General features: G+C 41.1%; 1 protein-coding gene across 1 annotated transcript in view; it reads right to left on the reverse strand.

The window, feature by feature from the left end:
* Positions 1-18,541, reverse strand: part of LOC123233403 (serine/threonine-protein kinase 10-like) — a 52,263-nt gene that overhangs the window by 17,156 nt on the left and 16,566 nt on the right. Inside the window, exons 4-9 of the mRNA XM_044659517.1 lie at positions 18,341-18,490; positions 14,484-14,556; positions 12,966-13,160; positions 9,513-9,594; positions 8,619-8,732; positions 294-2,357 (exon numbers count right to left, since the gene is read on the reverse strand). Of these exons, the coding sequence (XP_044515452.1) occupies positions 294-2,357; positions 8,619-8,732; positions 9,513-9,594; positions 12,966-13,160; positions 14,484-14,556; positions 18,341-18,490 (2,678 nt within the window). The remainder of the gene's footprint in view (positions 1-293; positions 2,358-8,618; positions 8,733-9,512; positions 9,595-12,965; positions 13,161-14,483; positions 14,557-18,340; positions 18,491-18,541) is intronic.

Here is an 18,541-nt window from a genome sequence, read left to right on the forward strand (position 1 = left end):
GGATGAAGTTCTGTCCTTTCCCACCAGGGGGCAGCCTCCCTCCTTTGTTCTGGCCCCTCTCCTAGAACCCCTCCAACCAGGTTCATTGCAGGATAATAACTCTTTACTGATTTCAGCTTTCCAGGTAGAAAACTCTTGCAAACATCTTAATCGAGACAAAGCCTGAACTATACAGGGAAGAAAGTGAAGTCTACCTTGTTGATTTATCATCTGCAAAAATGGTTTTGATTCCATTCAGCCCTGGGAAACCCTCTAGCCCTTGCCAACATCTCCTTCTCCATAAACAGCCTTACCTGGCTAGTGTCACTTGGAGCAGGTGGAGGCCGGGCATTGGGAATATCATCACCAGCCACGTGGTTCTTGTTGTCTCTTGGGTCCTTTCCCTCCAAAGGGTTTGCCTCAGTCTTCTGGACTCTGCCTTCTTTCCATGATCTCCCATTGGTTCTGGGTTCCAGGCTCCCTTCTGAGAAATTAACTTTTTTCTTATCCTTCATGGACTCAAGGATTTCTGTCCCTGTTGGCTTCTCCAGGGCTTCTGTTGTCTCAGCCAGCTTTAGGGCAGGGTCCTGGTAATTCTCTGGGACTCTAATTGGTCCTTCAGAGGGTGTGGGTTGGGCATCTTCCATGACATTTAGAAAGGTCTCTACAGGGGCCACAAAGACATCACCTACCATTTCCTGGTTCTCTTTCTTGCCTTTGGAGATATCTGTCTGTGCTTCTTTCTTTTCAAACGGTGTGGTCACTCCTTGATTTTCCTCTTCCAAGGAATGAGCCCCCTGTCCTCTGAGTCTCTTTGATTTCCCTGTTGAGTCTGGGGACGTGTTCTTCTTGGCATCTTCAGTTTTTAACTCTTGTGTTTCTCTCAGCAGCAAATCTTTACCCCTTGTCTCTGGCTTTGGAGGGCAGTGTTCCTTTTGGTATGGGGAGTGTGTTGCATTGAGTGGTACCGTTGGATTCTGGGTACCACAACCCAGTTCATCTCCTAAGCTGGAGGACTCTTGAGGGCAGCATAGATAGTGTCCTGAATTCTCTGACATTAGCTCTTCAGCATCTTTAGGCAGCTTAGTTTGAATGTGGGCCCTTGGGTCCTGGATGCTCAGGAATCTGGTCCTGATCTGGCAGGGATTGGAAGCCCCCATTGCACACTCATCTCCTGACTTTTTATCTTTAGTGAGAAGACTGGACATAAATGTTCTGGCCAGGTGCTGAGCTTTGGGCCCCTCCAGCTGTGCATCCCCATTCCATTGTTTGCAAGGAGAGCCGACTTTCCTTTCTTTATCAGACAGGGGATCACTCCACATCTCTGGCCCAAGGGGCAGCCTCTCAGATGAGGAAATCTTCTCCAGGCTTCCTCTGGGATCATGCTTCTCCTCTGAATTCTCCAGAACTGCTGTAGAATTGGTTGGTGTTGGGGCTTCCAGTCCCAGATTAACTTGCTGTTGGTCTCCTGTTGAGGGGCAGATAACAGTAAGGGGAGAAATTTGCTCTGGAATGCCTGGGCCAAAATTTTCCTGACTCTCTATCTGTGAAGCCATACTGTCAGTAGGAGTTATTTCTTCTTTTGCCAGGTGTCCCTCCTGTCCTTCAGGGAGGATTATGGAGAAGCATGGGAAAAGCTGTGATTCCTGTGGCTTATTTGGGGAATTAGTCTCTGTTGTACAGTCCATCAGCGTGTCTTGTTCAGGGGAGAGTGCCTTGGAAATGGGAAGAAGGTCACTGCTCTGAGAGTCTAGCCTGGCCTGAGGCTTAGTGCTGGAAGAGGGTTGTTCTTCCAAAAGGTCTTTTCCACCTTGAGTGGCCAATGGTTCATGAATCTCCTGGGCTGGTGGATCAAGAATATCGTGGGACTTCAACCCACCAAAGAATGACCTTTGTCTCATTAATTTCAAGATATCTGAAGGGCCCTTGGAGGAAAGCTTCATGGAACCTTGAGAGTCAAGGGGCATGACCAGCACGGGTGCAGACTTGCGTCTCATCTGCTTCTTCAAACTGGTAGTCCGGCCCGCTCTTGGCCGAAGCAACCTTTGGTTTGGACCAACGGAACTCTGCCTGCTGAGCCCGGGTCCCTCTGGATCAGGAGACTGAGCAAGGGAATTGGTACCCCCACCATCAACTGGCTTGTTTGGAGAATCTCCCTGGAGGTTTTCCTGGAGGGTTCCTTGATTCTCCTCGGTGACCTGAGGTTTAAAGGCATTCTCTTTGACTGCCAGAGTTGTAGGAAGGAGCTGGACATCTTTGTTGGTGGTATTGCTTCTGTCCAGCTTCTCCAAGGACAACTTCCTGTCTTTTGAATGCTTCTCTGCCTCTACAGGAGGACTGCCGCCACTGGACAGGGACTGCTTATGTTGTTGACTTGGCTGAGAGGCAAAGAGAGAAGAAGGGGGGGAGCGCTTATTGTCTTTTATTAATAACAGCTTACATTTCCATAGCACTTTCAGAGTTCTTTTTTCCCCTTTCTTTGCAACCCCAGAGCTTAGCTTGTGCTTGGAGCAAGCACTTAATAAATGTTTGTTGACTGACTAAGGGAACATTCTCCTTGTATCTGTGATATGAGAATGTATTTCTGTGATACAGAGAGTGCAGCTATTATTATCTCTGTTTTAGAGACGAGAAAACTGAATCTCAGAGAGCTAAGGTGCCTTACTCACAGAGACATAATAAGCAGCTTAGCTGAGAGTTTAACCCAGGTCACCTGATTTGAAGTATCTTCTTTCTACTCTTCCTAATATTGGTTTTTTCTACTATTCCTGGGCAACTCCAGTTGTCTCCTCTAATCTGAGGGCTGGAAAGCAGAGCAAAAAAATCCCTTTTATAGACACTCCTAAGGGACTTATGGTAAAGAATGCTATCCACATTGAGAGGAAGAACTATGGGAGTAGAAATGCAAAAGCAAAACATATGATATCACTTGTCACATGAATATATGGGGATGTGATTTGGGGTTTAGGCCTTAAAAAATCTCTCTATAGCAAAAATGAATAATATGGAAATAGGTATCAAGTGACAATATTTGTATAACCCAAGGGAATTGCTTGTCGGCTCTGGGAGGGGGAAGGAAAAAGGGGAGGGAAAGAAAATGTATGTATCATGTAAACATGGAAAAATATTTTTAAAAAATAAATAAAATTTTGAAAATGATGCACATATTGTATGTAATGTACAATAAACATTTATTAAGCATCTAAAAAATAAAGGAAGCACTCAATTGCCAATATGAATAATATGGAAATAGATTTTGAACAATGATATATGTATAACCCAGTGGAATTGCTTGTCAGCTCTGGGAGGCAGGAGGGAAAAGGGGTGGGAAAGATCATGAATCATGTAACCACAGAAAAATATTATAAATAAATAAATAAATTTTTTAAAAAGAAAAAAATTCCCTTTATAGAGTAGAATTTCCAACTCTTCATTTCCCACCAGCTGCTCTGCTTGGCTTCAACTCCATGAACATCATATCCTGCTTTCACCCTTGTCACTCACTCGCTTTCAGTTTCTTTTTGTGAATTGTCTTTCTCCGTTTGACATAAACTTCTCGGGCAGAGACTCTTTCTTGTTCTTATTTGAATCTCCAGTACTTAGCATAGTTCCTGGCATATAATAGGCACTTAATAAGTGTTTATTGATTATTGTTTGATTGATTATTGTTTATTAACTATTCCTTACCATTCTTTTTTTTTTTTTTTTAAATCCCTACCTTCCATCTTAGAATCAACACTGTGTATTGGCTCTAAGGCAGAAGAGCAATAAGGGCTAGACAATGGGGTTAAGTGACTTGCCCAGGGTCACACAGCTGGGACTTGTCTGAGGTCAGATTTGAACCCATCTCTAGACGTGGCTTTCAATCCACTGAGCCATCCAGTTGCCTCCTTCCTTGCTATTTCTTGTCCAAAGTCACACCGTGGATACACACTCCTGATGAAGAGACTCTTGATATTAATGCAAATCTGTGCCTGCTCTGTAATTTGTCATCTTATAGAATTGCCTGCGGGCACTGAGAAGTTAAGTGAATTTCTCAGGGTCTCACAATTACTATGTACCAGTAGGACTTGGATGCAGGATGCTTTCTAACTCTAAGGCTTTTTTCTCTATCCAGGATAGCAAGCTGTCTTTCTTTATAATATTAGAAACATCAATGGATAGAAAGCCAGACCTGGAGTTGGGAGTACTTGGGTTCAAATCTGGCCTCAGACACTTCCTAGCTGTGTGACCCTGGGCAGATTACTTAATCCCATTTTCCTAGCCCTTGATGCTCTTCTGTCTCATAATTGATGCTAGGACAGAAGATAAAGATTTTTTAAAAATAATATTTGAAATCCCATGGCAGAATTCTACACAGGATTACAAAACCTTTAGACTTAGTAATGAGAGGTAAGTTTCATCTACTAACAGAAGTAGACAGGTTGAAATTTATAGAGTAACCCTCTTATTCTTCCATATTTAATTCTGGTCCTTAGAAAATATGCTAAGATATTTTAGGCAGAAAGAGACAAATAATTTGTAGTAAAGGTAGAAGGGTGAGAGTAAGAAAGAGAGAAAATGAGAGAGAGAAAGAGAGAGAGAAAGAGAGAGAGAGAGAGAGAGAGAGAGAGAGAGAGAGAGAGAGAGAGAGAGAGAGAAGAAGGTAGAAAGAAGAGGGGAGAGAAAAAGAGGGGAGACAGAGAGAAAGAACAATCAGTCACATATACAGACTCACCAGGAAGAAGCAGGAGCTTCACTCTGTCATGGTTACACCTATGTTTATTAAAAGTTTAAATAAAGTATAAAAGATGCTTATGGTCTTTGACCTTGACTCACTAGGAGCTGCCCACTTGAGCTAAAGTTAGGAGGAAGGTCAGGTATAGTGGTTCTGGTTTGGGAGGTAGAGTTGCCTCAGTTTGAATTCCAGCTCTATTATTTATTAGTTCTGAGACCTTGGGTAAAGCTCTTGACTTCTCTCTGGCCTCAGTTTTTTCATCTGTAAAATGAAAGAGTTGAACTAGATGGTTTTTGAAGTCTCTTCCATGGAGAGCTTCACCTAAAATTCTATGGTCTCTAAAGTCCTTTCTAGCCTGGTCTAATACTTCAATATGGCATAGAGGTAGATGTTTTTGCTGGTTTGCTCCCTCCAAAATGCTGTGAGTTCTTGAAGTCCACCTCTGGTAGGCCCTAGCAATTTGGAAAGGCTTTGAGTAAAACCTGGAACAGAACTTGGGCTGTTGGTCATCTTAGGACTGACCAGTCAGTTTAGAAGAGTCTAAAGGAAGATAATCATTAAGTGATATTTTCCTGGCCTCAGCAAACCAAGAAACTAAAAGGGAGGAGGAGGGGGGTAATATTTACTCTGTGTATGTGTGTGTGTGTGTGTGTGTGTGTGTGTGTTCACCCATCATACTGCTCTTTGGAATTATTCAAGTGCCCCAGAATGGCCTCTAGGAGAGGATAAGTCCCCTAAAGAAACTGGATTTACCATTAGGTAAACACCTTGTTCACTCACTGTTAGCCTCAGTGATTCTAGCATAGCCTTAGCAATATGGTAATAGAACTTTGTCATTCAATCAGGTTATATCAGCTCTACCAGTCAGTGTAAAACCTTTTCCTCTGCTAGGAATCTGGAACTGGATGATATGTCCATGCAATTCAGTCATTTTTCAGTTTTTCTCATGATCCCATTTGGGATTTACTTGGCAAAAATACGGAGTGGTTTTGCTATTTTCTTCTCCAGTTCATTTTACAGATGAGGAAACTGAGTCAAACAGGGTTAAGTGACTTGCCTAGGGTTATCCAATTAATAAGTGTCTAATGCCTGATTTGAACTCAGGAAGATGAGTCCTTTTTGACTCCAGGCTTGGCACTACCTACGGTGTCACTTAGCTACTATAGAACACCATAAAACAATACTGGTGTAGCAGTCTGGATGTCTGGATTCTAGTCACACTAGACTAGGTGGTTCCTCCACTGATAAACTGTGAATTTAGACGAATTAGTTTAATTCTCCAAGCCTCAGTTTTTCCTAATCTGTATAGTCTGGGTTGGACTAGATGATATCTTGGCACAAAGAAAGTGTCTAAGAAGTATTTTTTTAAAATTCATTCTAACTTTAATATGTAATTAGTATATTTTGGAAAATTCATGTTTATAGACTTTTTACTGGAAGGGATCTTGGAAATTAGTCTAATGCCTTCATTTTACAGATCCCAAAACTGAGCCTTAATGAAGTAATTGTACTTAATAAAGTAATTGATTTTATGGCGAGGGAGTAGCAGAGCTTAGACTGTGGTGACTTGGAATGAGTTCTGCATTAAGAGTTGGAAGACTTAAGAGGAAAATTGAGAAAAATTGAAGGAATCGAGAGGATTAGGACAGCAAGTCATTAATTGTGGGAATTGAGTGAACTATATTGACTCCATTTTGTGACTCGATTTTAGAGCTAGCTTAGTTTCCATTAAATTATGAGTCTAGTCCAAATTCTGTCCTGTGAGAAAACTTTATTCAAGTATAGGAATTGAAAGGTAACCTTACTGCATTGTTTGAACCTAGCCCTGGGAAACTGGACAATATGTACCTGCTATTTAGAGCCCCTTAACCGAGGACTTGGGTTATGTTAAGCAGAAACAGTCAGATCCTAAGATTGATGCAAAGAGTTTTCTCATAATTGTACATCTCATGCAATCCATGTCATCTGAAAACTGGCTCCATACTGATCTATCAGTTATTGTTTCCATGTTCCTTTGATTATATAGAGACACTTGGGAGGAGTAGGACACTTCTTTTTTCTGAATTCGTGGAATTATATCTGTTTGCTCACCCACTCCCAACTTGGAAATTCCCCAATCTTTCCTTCAATAAGAAATCAGACATTACCTACTGTTATTTCATTTTCATTAATTGGCCTTGTTTGATTATTTTTAATGTATATTAAAAATCTGTCTCCCCTGTATTTGGGGTCCAGCCCTAAGCTGAGGGGTTTTGGGCCCGATCTGTATTTGATTTATGTATTGCTTAATAAATTGATATGCTTGAAAGATTGAACCTTTGTTTCCACAGTCATTTTATCTTTTACCCACCACGCCCAAGTCAGACCTCAGCATTATCACTCATTTGTGTGACTTGGACCAAAATCCCTTTTGTTTTATCTGGAGGCAGCTGGTGACACAATGCTAGATCTCTGGGCTTAGAATCAGCTAGACCTGTATTCACCAAAGAGTGGAAATAGCATGAGATTTAGAATGGAAGGACCTGAGTTGGAATCTAAGCATTCCTGCCTAGTAGTTGTGTGACTTTGGATGAGTTATTCCCCTTCTTTGAGATTCATTTGCCTTAATTATAAAATAAGGAGTTTGACCTTTATGGACCCTTACAGCTTTCAGGGCTATAATCCTTGGGGAAGAGAAGTCAGTTCCATTTACTCCTCACCCAATGGCTCCCAAGCCCAGGGTGCTAGCCTCTGACAACATCTGGAAGGCACAGGGAGTATGGCTAATAAATACCAACTCATGCGTTTATGATACATTTACAGAGAGATTTCCTCACAATGACCATATAATGTGAATAGAGTATTTTTTTTAACTGGATCTCTGATTTCATTGGAATAGAACAGATGTGGCACACCACTCCCAAGTGCAGTCTGATCCAAATTAAAATGTAATTGGGAAACATTTAACAAAATAAATAAAAATACAATAAAACATAGGTAACATTAATATACAGTTTTAAAAGTCAATATGCAAAAAAAGTCAATATACAGTTGGCAGGGAGCATTATGTATGGTTTAGTTGCTCTTGTTTATACTTGAATTAACACAATTGGCATAGACAACTCTGGAGGAGGGAATTTATTCTACCAATGCAGATTGGCACCTGCCTAGCAACATTTAGTCTTAAAAATTTGTTTGAAGTATTGAGAAATTAGGGGACTTGCACAGGGATACATAACCAAGATATGTGCCCTCCGAGAGGAATGTCTTGAATTCAGAACTGAATATAATACTCCATATTGAATCTGAATATATTGCTCTGACTAGGATAAGGTACAATGGGACTATATTACTATTTTTTAAAAAAACCAAAAAACAATGAACCTTTACCTTCCATTTTAGAATAAATACTGTGTATTGGTTCTAAGGCAGCAGAGTGGGAAGGGCTAGGCAATGGGGGTTAAGTGACTTGCTCAGGGTCACACAGCTAGATAGTGTCTGAGGCCAGATTTGAACCTGGGACCTCCATTCCCTAGGCTGGCTCCCAATTCACTCAGCCACCCAGCTGCCCCCCAAATTACTACCTTTTAAGGAAAATGTAGCCCAAAATCACACTGACTTTCTTAGGTAAAGCCTACTGGCATTTTTGTGTTCCTGGGTGTCTCAATATGTGCCATTTGTTTGATGCTAACAATTCTGGGAGGACTTAGTTTAAGAAGGTACCTTTTTCAAGGTTCATTGCCACTTGGCTATCTCTTTATTATTCATGTTTTAGAAGCTTGAGTCTCTAACTGGGCAGTTTCCAAGGGGAAGGTTTCTAGAGAACTCTGGGTTCCCTGGACAAATTAAAGTGTCCTTGACCTTGTAATTCCCAGGGAAATCAATCCAGAAGAAGAAGCAATTCAGCTAAAAGGGACATAGATGCCATCCAGTTGTGGCTTACCAAAAAGGAGGCTGCTATCTCTTCTTCCTCAAACTCCTCCAGGACTTCTGCCTTGGCTTCTGCAATCAGCTCTCGCAGGGGTCCACTGCCTTCCACCTCTGACACAAAAGGATGCTGGAAAGAAGCAAGAGAGGGGAAAACTTTCGGACTGGCTTCCTCTTTGGCAAAGAGGGATGGAGTAAAAAGATCCCTGTGCTGACTACGAAATTCAATGATTTCTAGGGGACTAGAAAGATTCTTCTCTCATTTGTGGGTCCTACACAGAGGTTTCTTGGATAGAATTTATGATTGTGAAGGGAGAAAAAGGAGGAGACTGTCAAGAGCTGTGGCCCTGGTTGTGACTGTTTGATTCTTCCTTCTTTCCAATACCTTTTGCATTTTCCCTCCTCTCCCATCGGGGCCAACTAAGTGACCGATCTTAAGTAAGTGTGGAGTTTAATTTCAGAGGTTTGGGTGGAAGTGGGTCCGTGGTACAAATTCAGTGTTTGATGATGCTACTGGGGTTAGATGAGCACTGAGTCAGAGTCAGGAAGATTCTTCCAGGAGTTCAAATCAGGCCACAGGCACTTACTATTTGTGTGACCCTGGGCAAGTCACTTAATTCTGTTTAACCCAATTTCCTCATCTGTCAAGTGAGCTGGGGAAGGAAATGGCATTCCATTCCAGTATCTGTTTCAAGAAAATCCCAAATGCGGTCACAAAGAGTTGGACACGACCGAAAAAGGGCTGAATAACAAGTGACTTATTAATTGGGTCTCAGATATCCTTTTGAAGTTTGAGGTCATTTGGGCAAAATGCTGACCCTCTGGCCTGGTGGCTGTCGGAGAAGAAGATGGAAGGGGGCAGGGTAGAAATACTGAAGTGTACATCACACCTTGGAGATAGGCTGCTTACCTGCAGGAGCTGACAGGCAGACCATCTGCTCTCAGGATCTCTTTCCAGGGATTTCCTCAGGAAGTCTTTAAACTCTTCAGACCTATAAGAAATATCCAGGAAACTTCTGGCTTATCCTAGGAGTAACACCTCTCTGTCCTTTGGCATTCACTCAAAGGCCACCTTTTCCCCTCTGTGTGGAAGAGCTCAGAGACTTCACTCCTACAAGAGCCTTTGTTTCCTTCTTCTAATGTGGAGGGAAAGTCAGGAAATGCAGAATCAGATGAAGGTCTAAAGATCTTACATGAACCCTAGTGAGGCAGCCAGGTGGCCTAATGGATGGTGAACTGTACTTGAGGTCAAGAAGATGAGTTCAAATCCTACCTCCCTCACTTATTAGCAGTGTGATCCTTGCACTTAACCTCTCTCAGACTCAGTTTCCTTATCTGTGAAATGGGGATAATTATAGTACTTACCACCCAGGGTTGTTGTAAAAGTAATGAGATAATGAATGTAAAGAACTTTGCAAATCTTAAATCAGCACTTAAAATGTTAGCTATTATTATTATTATAAACATTTACCTTCCATCTTAGAATCAATACAGGGTATTGGTTCTAAGTCAGAAGAGCAGTAATGGCTAGGCAATGGGGGTTAAGTGACTTGTCCAGGGTCATGCAGCTAGGAAGTGTCTGAGGTCACATTTGAACCCAGGACCTCCTGTTTCTAGACCTGGCTCTCAATCCATTGAGCCACCCAGTTGCCCCTGTTAGCTATTATTATTGATGACCTTTCTAGCATTTAGGTTATGAGGAAAAGAAGCATCAAGTATATTAATGTATGCATGTATTAACAATAGCTAACATTTATATAGTTCTGACTAGGAGACAGAGATGGAATATGAATGTGTTAATAGTAACTAATATATTAGTCAAGATCTGTGTTTTGCACATATTTGCAAATATTATCTCATTTGATCTTCATAACAGTTCTGGGACTTGGGTACTGTGATTATCTCCATTTTACAGATGAGGAAACTGAAGCAAATAGAGATTTTTTTTTAGTGACCCATCTAGGGTAACTTAGTGGCTAAGTATCTGAGGATGGATTTGAACCAGGTCTTCCTGACTCTAGGCCTGATACTCTATCCACTGTGCATTTATCTTCCTTGTATTGATCTCTGGTTGTGAGGAAAGGGAGAGAAGTGACCCTCAAGAGAATAGGTACTGTGTGTGTTTTATTTCATCTAGCTGTCTCTGGTAATCAGGAAGGTGACTTGCACAGAAATGTTAATTGTTTGTATACATTTTACATATACTTATGTGTCTACATGTGATCTCCCTTGGTAGAGTATAAACTCTCTGAAAGCAGGAATAGTTCCTTTTTTTGTCAGTCTATCTCTAAAATAGATAGTATGTGCTTAGTAAATGCTTCTTCTTCTTCTTCTCCTTCTTCTTTAAACCCTTACTTTCTGTCTTAGAATCAATATAAGCATTGGTTCTAAGGCAGAAGAGCACTAAGAGCTAGGTGATGGAGGTTAATTGACTTGCCAAGGGTCAAACAGTGTAAAAATAAAAAGCAAGCTATACAATTAAATGATAAAAACTATGCAAATAAAGGTTCAAAACTGTTCAGATACTTTTGATAGATGTAATCAAAAGTATCTTCAGTGATAAAGTGAAGTAAAGCTCATATGTGAACTTCTCTTCAGGGCCAGGTGCAAGGATGCTAAAGAGATTCTTGTTATAAAAAATAAAATATTTATTGAAATATATTAGGATAAAAAGGATTTCTAACTTTAAGGGATTCTAACTCCACCAGGAACTGTTTCTCTTGTGTCCACAGTTTACACTAATCCTTCCTGATCTGACTAACCCAAATTTTTACTATTCTAAATAAAACTACCACTATTATCCTTATAATTCTTAACTTCTCCTCTAAGTTATAAAAATAACAAAGGCTAGCTGGTTGATCTCAAAGAGAATCAAGTTAGGACTCTGAGCCTTAGCAGACTCAGAGTCCAATCCAAAGACCAGGATTTTCTTTGGTCTTCTCAGAGTTAAATCAATATATAAAATCCGTAAGAGATAGTCAATAGTGTTTCCAAAGCTGGAAAAAGAAAACACTAAGCTCCTTCAGGTCTTTCCCTCAGACAGAGAGAGAGGCAAAGATGTTACCTTCTCCAGCCCTGAGAGAGAGAGTTCTAGTGTGTGACTGCCAACTGCCAGAGACCAACTGTCAGAGAAAAACCGTTAGACTTGAAACCGACACGCTGTCTTAACTCTGTTTGAAACTCTAATTCTTTCTCAAGCCAGCTTCTTCTGGCTTTAGCTTCAGCTAAACTAATATAACAAGACCTATTTTCTAACATCATCCTTATAACAGCTAGGAAGTGTCTGAGGCCAGATTTGACTTCAGGTCTAGAGCTCTATTCCACTGTGCTTCCTAGCTGCTCTTCTAACAAACTCCCTCTCTCTCTTTTTTAAAACCCTTACCTTCCACCTTAGAATCAATACTATGGATTGGTTCCAAGGCAGAAGAGTGGTAAGGGCTGGGCAATGGGGATGAAGTGACTTGCCCAGGGCCACACAGCTGGGAAGTCAGATTTGAACCCAGAACCTCCTTTCTCTGACCTGGCTCTCAATCCACTGAGCTCCCCAGCTGCCCCCTCCAATAAACTCTTAAAAGGACCATGGGATAATAAATTTATTTTGAGATAGAGCTGAAAAAGATCTCAGAGGTCACTTAGTCCAACTTTCTGGCCTTATAGATAAGGAAACCAAGTTCTGGATAAGTAAAACAAGTTGTGCCAGCTTCCTCAGAACTGAGATTCAAATCTATATTTTTTGACTCTAAACCCAATCAATTGTTGCTGACTTGAGTTGAACAGGAAGGGGAGAAGTCTTTTGGCCATCTATATCCTGAGCCTGGTGAAAGTACAAGGGTGGCAATATGGAGGAAGATAAAGTCACAGGGACCTTGGCAAGGGACTTGTTCCTTCAGTCAGTGAACAAATAAATATTCACTGAATTCCTATGATTTCTACTATTTGTGTCCTTGGGAATTGAGTGGGCTAGTAGTGTATCAAAGGAGAGAAAGTAACTTAGGGAAGTCCTCACCCTAATGCCTCTGGTTGGACCAGCTACTTACTGAAGCAGAATGACTAGGTCAGGTCTGCAGGTTCTTTCTTCCCTTTCAAATCCTCTCACAGCCTAAAATCCTGCCCCCAAATCCTAATAGCCATGAAAAACTTCCCAAGGACCAGCTTACTGTGACTGTCTTCCCCTGCTGCCTCTTCTTACTCTCCTGGTGTTTGTCTCCCTGATTTCCCACACCTTTGCCTACTGCTTGCTACTGGCATCTCCTCTGGATCTGTTAGTTCTCTAAGTGCTGACCATTTCCAATCTAGCTTGCTCTTTTTCTTAGTACTGCCCATGCCTCAATTATGATGAGAGGGGAAGAGAGAGAGGACTTGCCATTGCTGAGGATAGCGCAGAGTGGGTGCAGGGGACTTGTGGATTTTTAGCAACACTCTCATGGGGTTCAGCTCGTGATGGGGTGGCTCCATTTCAGCCATCTCTATCAGCGTGATCCCCAGGGACCAGATGTCAGCCTTGTAGTCATAAGGGGCCTCCTTGGATGTCTCACACTGGATGACCTCGGGTGCCATCCTATAGACAGAAGCAAGAGTTCATCATACCTGCCCCACTTGGTTCCTTGATTGACTCCCTCCCTCTACCCTCTGCACATTACCAAAAGAAAAGAAACCAAGAGGCTAAGATTGAGGGGAGGGTAGTTAGTCATTTTGGTCAGTAGACTGATGACTGAGATCCCCATTCCTTTCCTTAAGTAGTCTTTGCTGGAGGTCCCTGAGGAAAATCTGGTTGTTCTGGTGGCAGGCCAGAGGAACAAGCTATTCTTCCCCCAAAAAATAATCAGGGGAAAAAGATTACAGGATTCTTGATCTTGAGCAAAAAGAGACCTGTTAAGCCATTTGATCCATTCTCTCATGTTACTAAAAAGGAAACTGTGGTCCAATGGTTCACTTGAAGGTCACACAGGTAGCAAGGGGCAGAACAAGGATTAGAACCAAGATCTTCTGACTCCCAATGGCTCTGAGATCCCTTCCAGCTCAATTTCTAATATGATATCCAAGTTTTTTTCTTCATCATGGCTTTCAGGTAGTCCAATAATTCTCAGATTGTCTCTCCTAGTCTATTTTCTAGATCAGTTGTTTTTTCAATAAGATATTTCATGTTTTCCTCTATTTTTTCATTTCTTTGATTCTGTTTTATTGTTTCTTGATTTCTAATGAAATCATTAGTTTCTAGATGGTCAATTCTGATTTTTGAGGCCTGATTTTCCTCTCTCAGTTTTTGGTTCTCCTTTTTCAATTGGTCCATTTCTTCTTGCATCACTTTCATTTCTTTTCCCCACTTTTCCTCTAACCCTCTTAATTGTTTTTTGAAGTCTTTTTTGAGCTCTTCCAGATTCTGTGTCCAATCCATATTTTTCTTTTGGACTCTGTGTGTTTCCTTTGCTTTCACTGTCCCTTTCTGTGTCTGTACCTTGCTCTTTGTCTCCATAAAAATTCTTTAGAGTTAGGTGCTTTTTTTTTGTTTGCTCATTTTCCCTATCTAATTATAGGTAGGCTCTGTTTTCTTCTTTTCCAGATTCCCTACCTAGCCCTTGGATTTATCTGTAACACGTACCTTCTTAGAACATGACTTGGGTCATTCCCATATCTTTACCCGGGAGGACTCTTTTTGGAGACCTTGCTAATGGCCCCTCGATTACCTTCAAGTATCTATCCTGTTCCTTTCCTCACTAAGAGACTAGAACTAAAAGGAAAGAGCTGGTGAACCTTTCTGTGTTATAAGGATTGATGCCCAAATCTCAGTCAACCTCCCCCTTCATCCCATCCCTGAGATGGAGCTATGGGCTTCCTTGGAAGATGGGAACTTTGTCATCCTCCCTGGGCCCTCTAGTTGTACCAGTATGGTGTCCCGATGAAGGAAGCTCTTCGCTGCAAAGTGCGGGAATTCTTGGCTGACACTCCAAAATCAGCTATCTCAAGGAAAGAGATAGAGGAGACAAAGTGAGAGATAAAGAATGGAATGTCTCTTCTCTTCCCCATCCCCCATACAGTGAGTCTCTAAATACCCTTGGCTATATCCACAAATTTATTTATCTCCTCCAACTTCTGGCCTCTGGATTTTCTTATTTCTCTTCAGCAATTAAATAGTGGTTGACTACCCATTATGTTCGACATATGCAAGCCATCATACTAGATATTGGGAACACAGAAAAGTCTCTTCCCTTAAAGTATTTAGAAAGGTTGGATTATATGGGGAGCCACTGAAGCTTTTTAAGGTGAGGAGAGCCAGAGCCAGAACTCTTTCTTAGAAAGATTATTTTGGCAGGTGTGTGAGACATGGATTAGAGTGGGGAAAAGAAGGAGATGAGGAAAACAGGAATTCATTGCAATCCTCTAGGCAAGAGATGGGAGCAGCTAGATGGTGCAGTGGATAGTCTGGGGTCAGGAAGACCTACATTCAAATCTGGCCTCATACACTTATTAGTTATATGACCTGGCCAAGCTACTTAATGATTTGCCTCAGTTTCCTCACCTGTAAAATGAGCTAGAAAAAGAAATGGCAAGTCACTTCAGAGTCTTTGCCAAGAAAACCCCCAAAGGAGTCATACAGAGTTGGACACAACTGAAAAACAATTAAATAACATAACAAAGGCAAGAGATGATAATGGCCTGAGGTATGATGGCAGCAAGGTGAGTGGAAAGGAAGAGATTATAGGAGTATAGTGGAGGTAGAATCAATGGGATTTGGTACCTCTTGTTGCCAGGTGAGGAAAAAGGTCAAGGATGATTCCAGGGTTTTAAGCCTGCATGACTGGGAGGATGATGGTCTTCACTAGAAATGGAGAATTTGGGAGGAAATATAGGTTCTATAGGGGAAGATGATGAGTTTAATTTTGGAAATGTAGAGTTTAAAGTGCCAGCTGTACATTCAAAAGGAGATTGCCAGAAATGCAGGCCTGGAACTAGATATCAGGTCTGGATATGTCAATTTGGGAGTCATCTATATTAGAGAGCAGATAATTGGAGCCAAGGGAGGGTTTGAAATGACCAAGGAAGAGATTTTAGATTTTAGAGCAAGAAGAAAAGACAGTCTTGGATTACACCTCCACTTAGAGAGAGAAGATGGCCCATCAAGAGGAACTTTAAAAGATTGTCATAGGTTGGAGAGAAAAGACAAAAATAGAGAGAAAGAGAGAGTATCAAGAAAAATGCAACAATTAATAGTGTCAAATGTTGGAGAAAGTTAGAGGAAGATGAGCATTGAGAAAAACTAATAGATTGTACAATTGAGAGATAGTATTTTTCCAAAGGGTAGTTTAATTAGTGTGAGAGGGACAGAAAAGTCAGAATTCAGGAGCTGAGGAATGAGGGGGTGTCAAGATGTAGCAAATACAGAGTGTACTATCTAGAAGCTTAACAGTGAACAGGAAGAGAAAGAAATACATTGCTCGAAGAGAGTGTTTCACTTAAGGTAAGGAAGATAGGAGCATGTTTGTAGGTGGACAAAGAATTAGTAGAAGAGAAATTGAAGTTGAAAGAGAAGATGATTGATCAGGAAAGGTGGGAAAGGAGCCCAGAGGGTTATAAGTAGAGAAAGTTAACGCTGTCAAAGAAGAATGTCATTTCCTTTGATGATAATGGAGGAAGGAGATAATGTGTGAAGATTTGGGAAAGTTTCTGATGTGTGGAGTAGGAGAGATAAGGGATTTTACAACAGGCAGATCTTTCTCAATAAAGAAAGCAATTCTATAATTTGTTGAAGAAAATTAATTTGAATGAAATTTGGGGCTTGAGAGGAAATGATCTAGAATAACTACTGTGAGGCATTTGAGGGGGAACTAATCCTAGGTAAATGAAAGGTTGCTATTTCAAAGGTAAGCATCCAGTTAAAATCTGATGGTGTGGATTTATGTTGGATCCAGTCATAATTTCTAGACTTCCAAAGAGGAAGCTCTTGACTTCATTTTTTGGGGAAACTTTTAATTAATTAATTAATTAAGAATATTTTTCCATGGTTACAAGATTCATGTTCTTTTCCTCTCCTTTCCCCATCCCCCTCCCATAGCCAATGCACAATTCCACTGGGCTCTACATGTTTGACTTCATTTTTTTTTTTTTAAAACCCTTACCTTCTGTCTTAGAGTCAATACTGTGTATTGGCTCCAAGGCAGAAGAGTGGTAAGGGTAGGCAATGGGGGTCAAGTGACTTGCCCAAGGTCACACATCTGGGAAGTGTCTGAGGCCAGATTTGAACCTAGGACCTCCCGTCTCTAGGCCTGGCTCTCAATCCACTGAGCTACCCAGCTGCCCCTTGACTTCATTTTTTAAAAATGAAGTTATGAGGCAAGGTCGTGGCTGAGATTGAGGGGATGTGGTGCTGTGGGAGGCTTCAGGAGGGATGAAGAAGTTTGGAATAACCTCTTTGGTGAAAGGGTTAGTGAAATGATTAGGGAAGTATAAAATCATTGCCTTGCTTTAGTGAGGGCCGAGTTGAGGTTATATAACATTAATTTGTTGTGGATTCAGTCAGTATAAAGTATTAGGGGCCATTTATTTCTGCCACCGAGGCCTGTTCATTCTTGACCCCTGCCTTAAGTTAGATCCTTATTATCTTCCACATGACCTTATTGCAATAATTGCAACTTGTCTTCCTGCCTTTGGGCTCTCTTTCATTCTGCAGATACTGTCATTTATTAAAATACTCTTTATTAAATCCATTTATTAAAATACTTTTTTTGATCAGACCACTCCTCTCTATTCAAAAACCTTCAGTGGCTCTCAGCTGCCTATAGGACAAAATCTGAACTCCTTAGCCTGGCAATCAAGGCCTTTTCCTGACATCTACTCTCTTCCTTGTTAGATACTCTGCTTCAGCCTAATTGGATTGCTAGTCATTCTTTGTATACTCTTTCAAGGCTAATACGATGCCTTACAGACAGGAGGAGCTCAACAAATATATGATTTAATTTTTTCCTTTAGGGGAAGGGCAGAGGAGACTGAGTCTTACTCTGTCCTTACTTTGTTTAGCAATTAGGTTGCTTCACTGTCTACATGACTCTAGTAACACATAAAAATAACTTACGTTTTTGGAGTAATTTAAGGTTTACAAAATCTTTTCTTCACAACAACCCTGTAAGGTCTTTAATGTAAGTCTTATTCCCCTACCTAGAGGCAGCTGGGTAAAGGCAATGGAGGCAGCATTGGCCATGGAGATCAGAAGACCTTCAGAGCAAAATTCAAATTGAGCTTCAGATATTCAGATATTTGGGAACTCAATCTGTTTGCCTCAATTTCCTTAACTGTAAAATGAGCTAGAGAAAGAAATGGCAAACTCCTCCAGGATCTTTGTAAAGAAAACCCCTAAATGGGGCTGATAATACCATCTACCTAACCAACAGGATTGTTGTGAAGATCAAAGGAGATAATATGTGTAAAGTGCTTTGCAAACCGTACAGTGACATATAAATGTTAGCTATATAGTTAGCAATAGGAATACATTAGTAAGAGAAATATCAGTGAACTTCCTGAGGCACATCAGGTTAAGTGACTTGCCAGCTAATAAATGTTAGAGACAGAATTTGAACCCAGATCTTCTCAATCTTAGAGTTCTTATCAATTATATCATTTTGAAAATACCTGTAGCATGTACCTCACACAGTTGTCTAAAGGTTCAAATTAGGAAATTGCAAGGCTTGTGAGAGAGCCTGGAATGTTGGGGGAGAATTTGGGAGAATGGCCCAGGGTTTGACTCACCAAGTTTGACATAGCCTTCAGAAGACAGCAGGACGTTCCCAGCCTTGAGGTCCCGATGGATGATCTTAGACGCATGGAGGTATTCCAGAGCCTGCAGCACTTGCTTGCAGACCACTTGGATCTGAACTTCGGTCAACCCTTTCTCCAGCTCTGCAATGATGGAAGAGAGAGGGAGATTCTAGACCCAGGTCCCCAACCTCC

The sequence above is a fragment of the Gracilinanus agilis genome, chromosome 2, assembly GCF_016433145.1.
Source record: "Gracilinanus agilis isolate LMUSP501 chromosome 2, AgileGrace, whole genome shotgun sequence".
Taxonomy (NCBI): Eukaryota; Metazoa; Chordata; class Mammalia; order Didelphimorphia; family Didelphidae; genus Gracilinanus; species Gracilinanus agilis.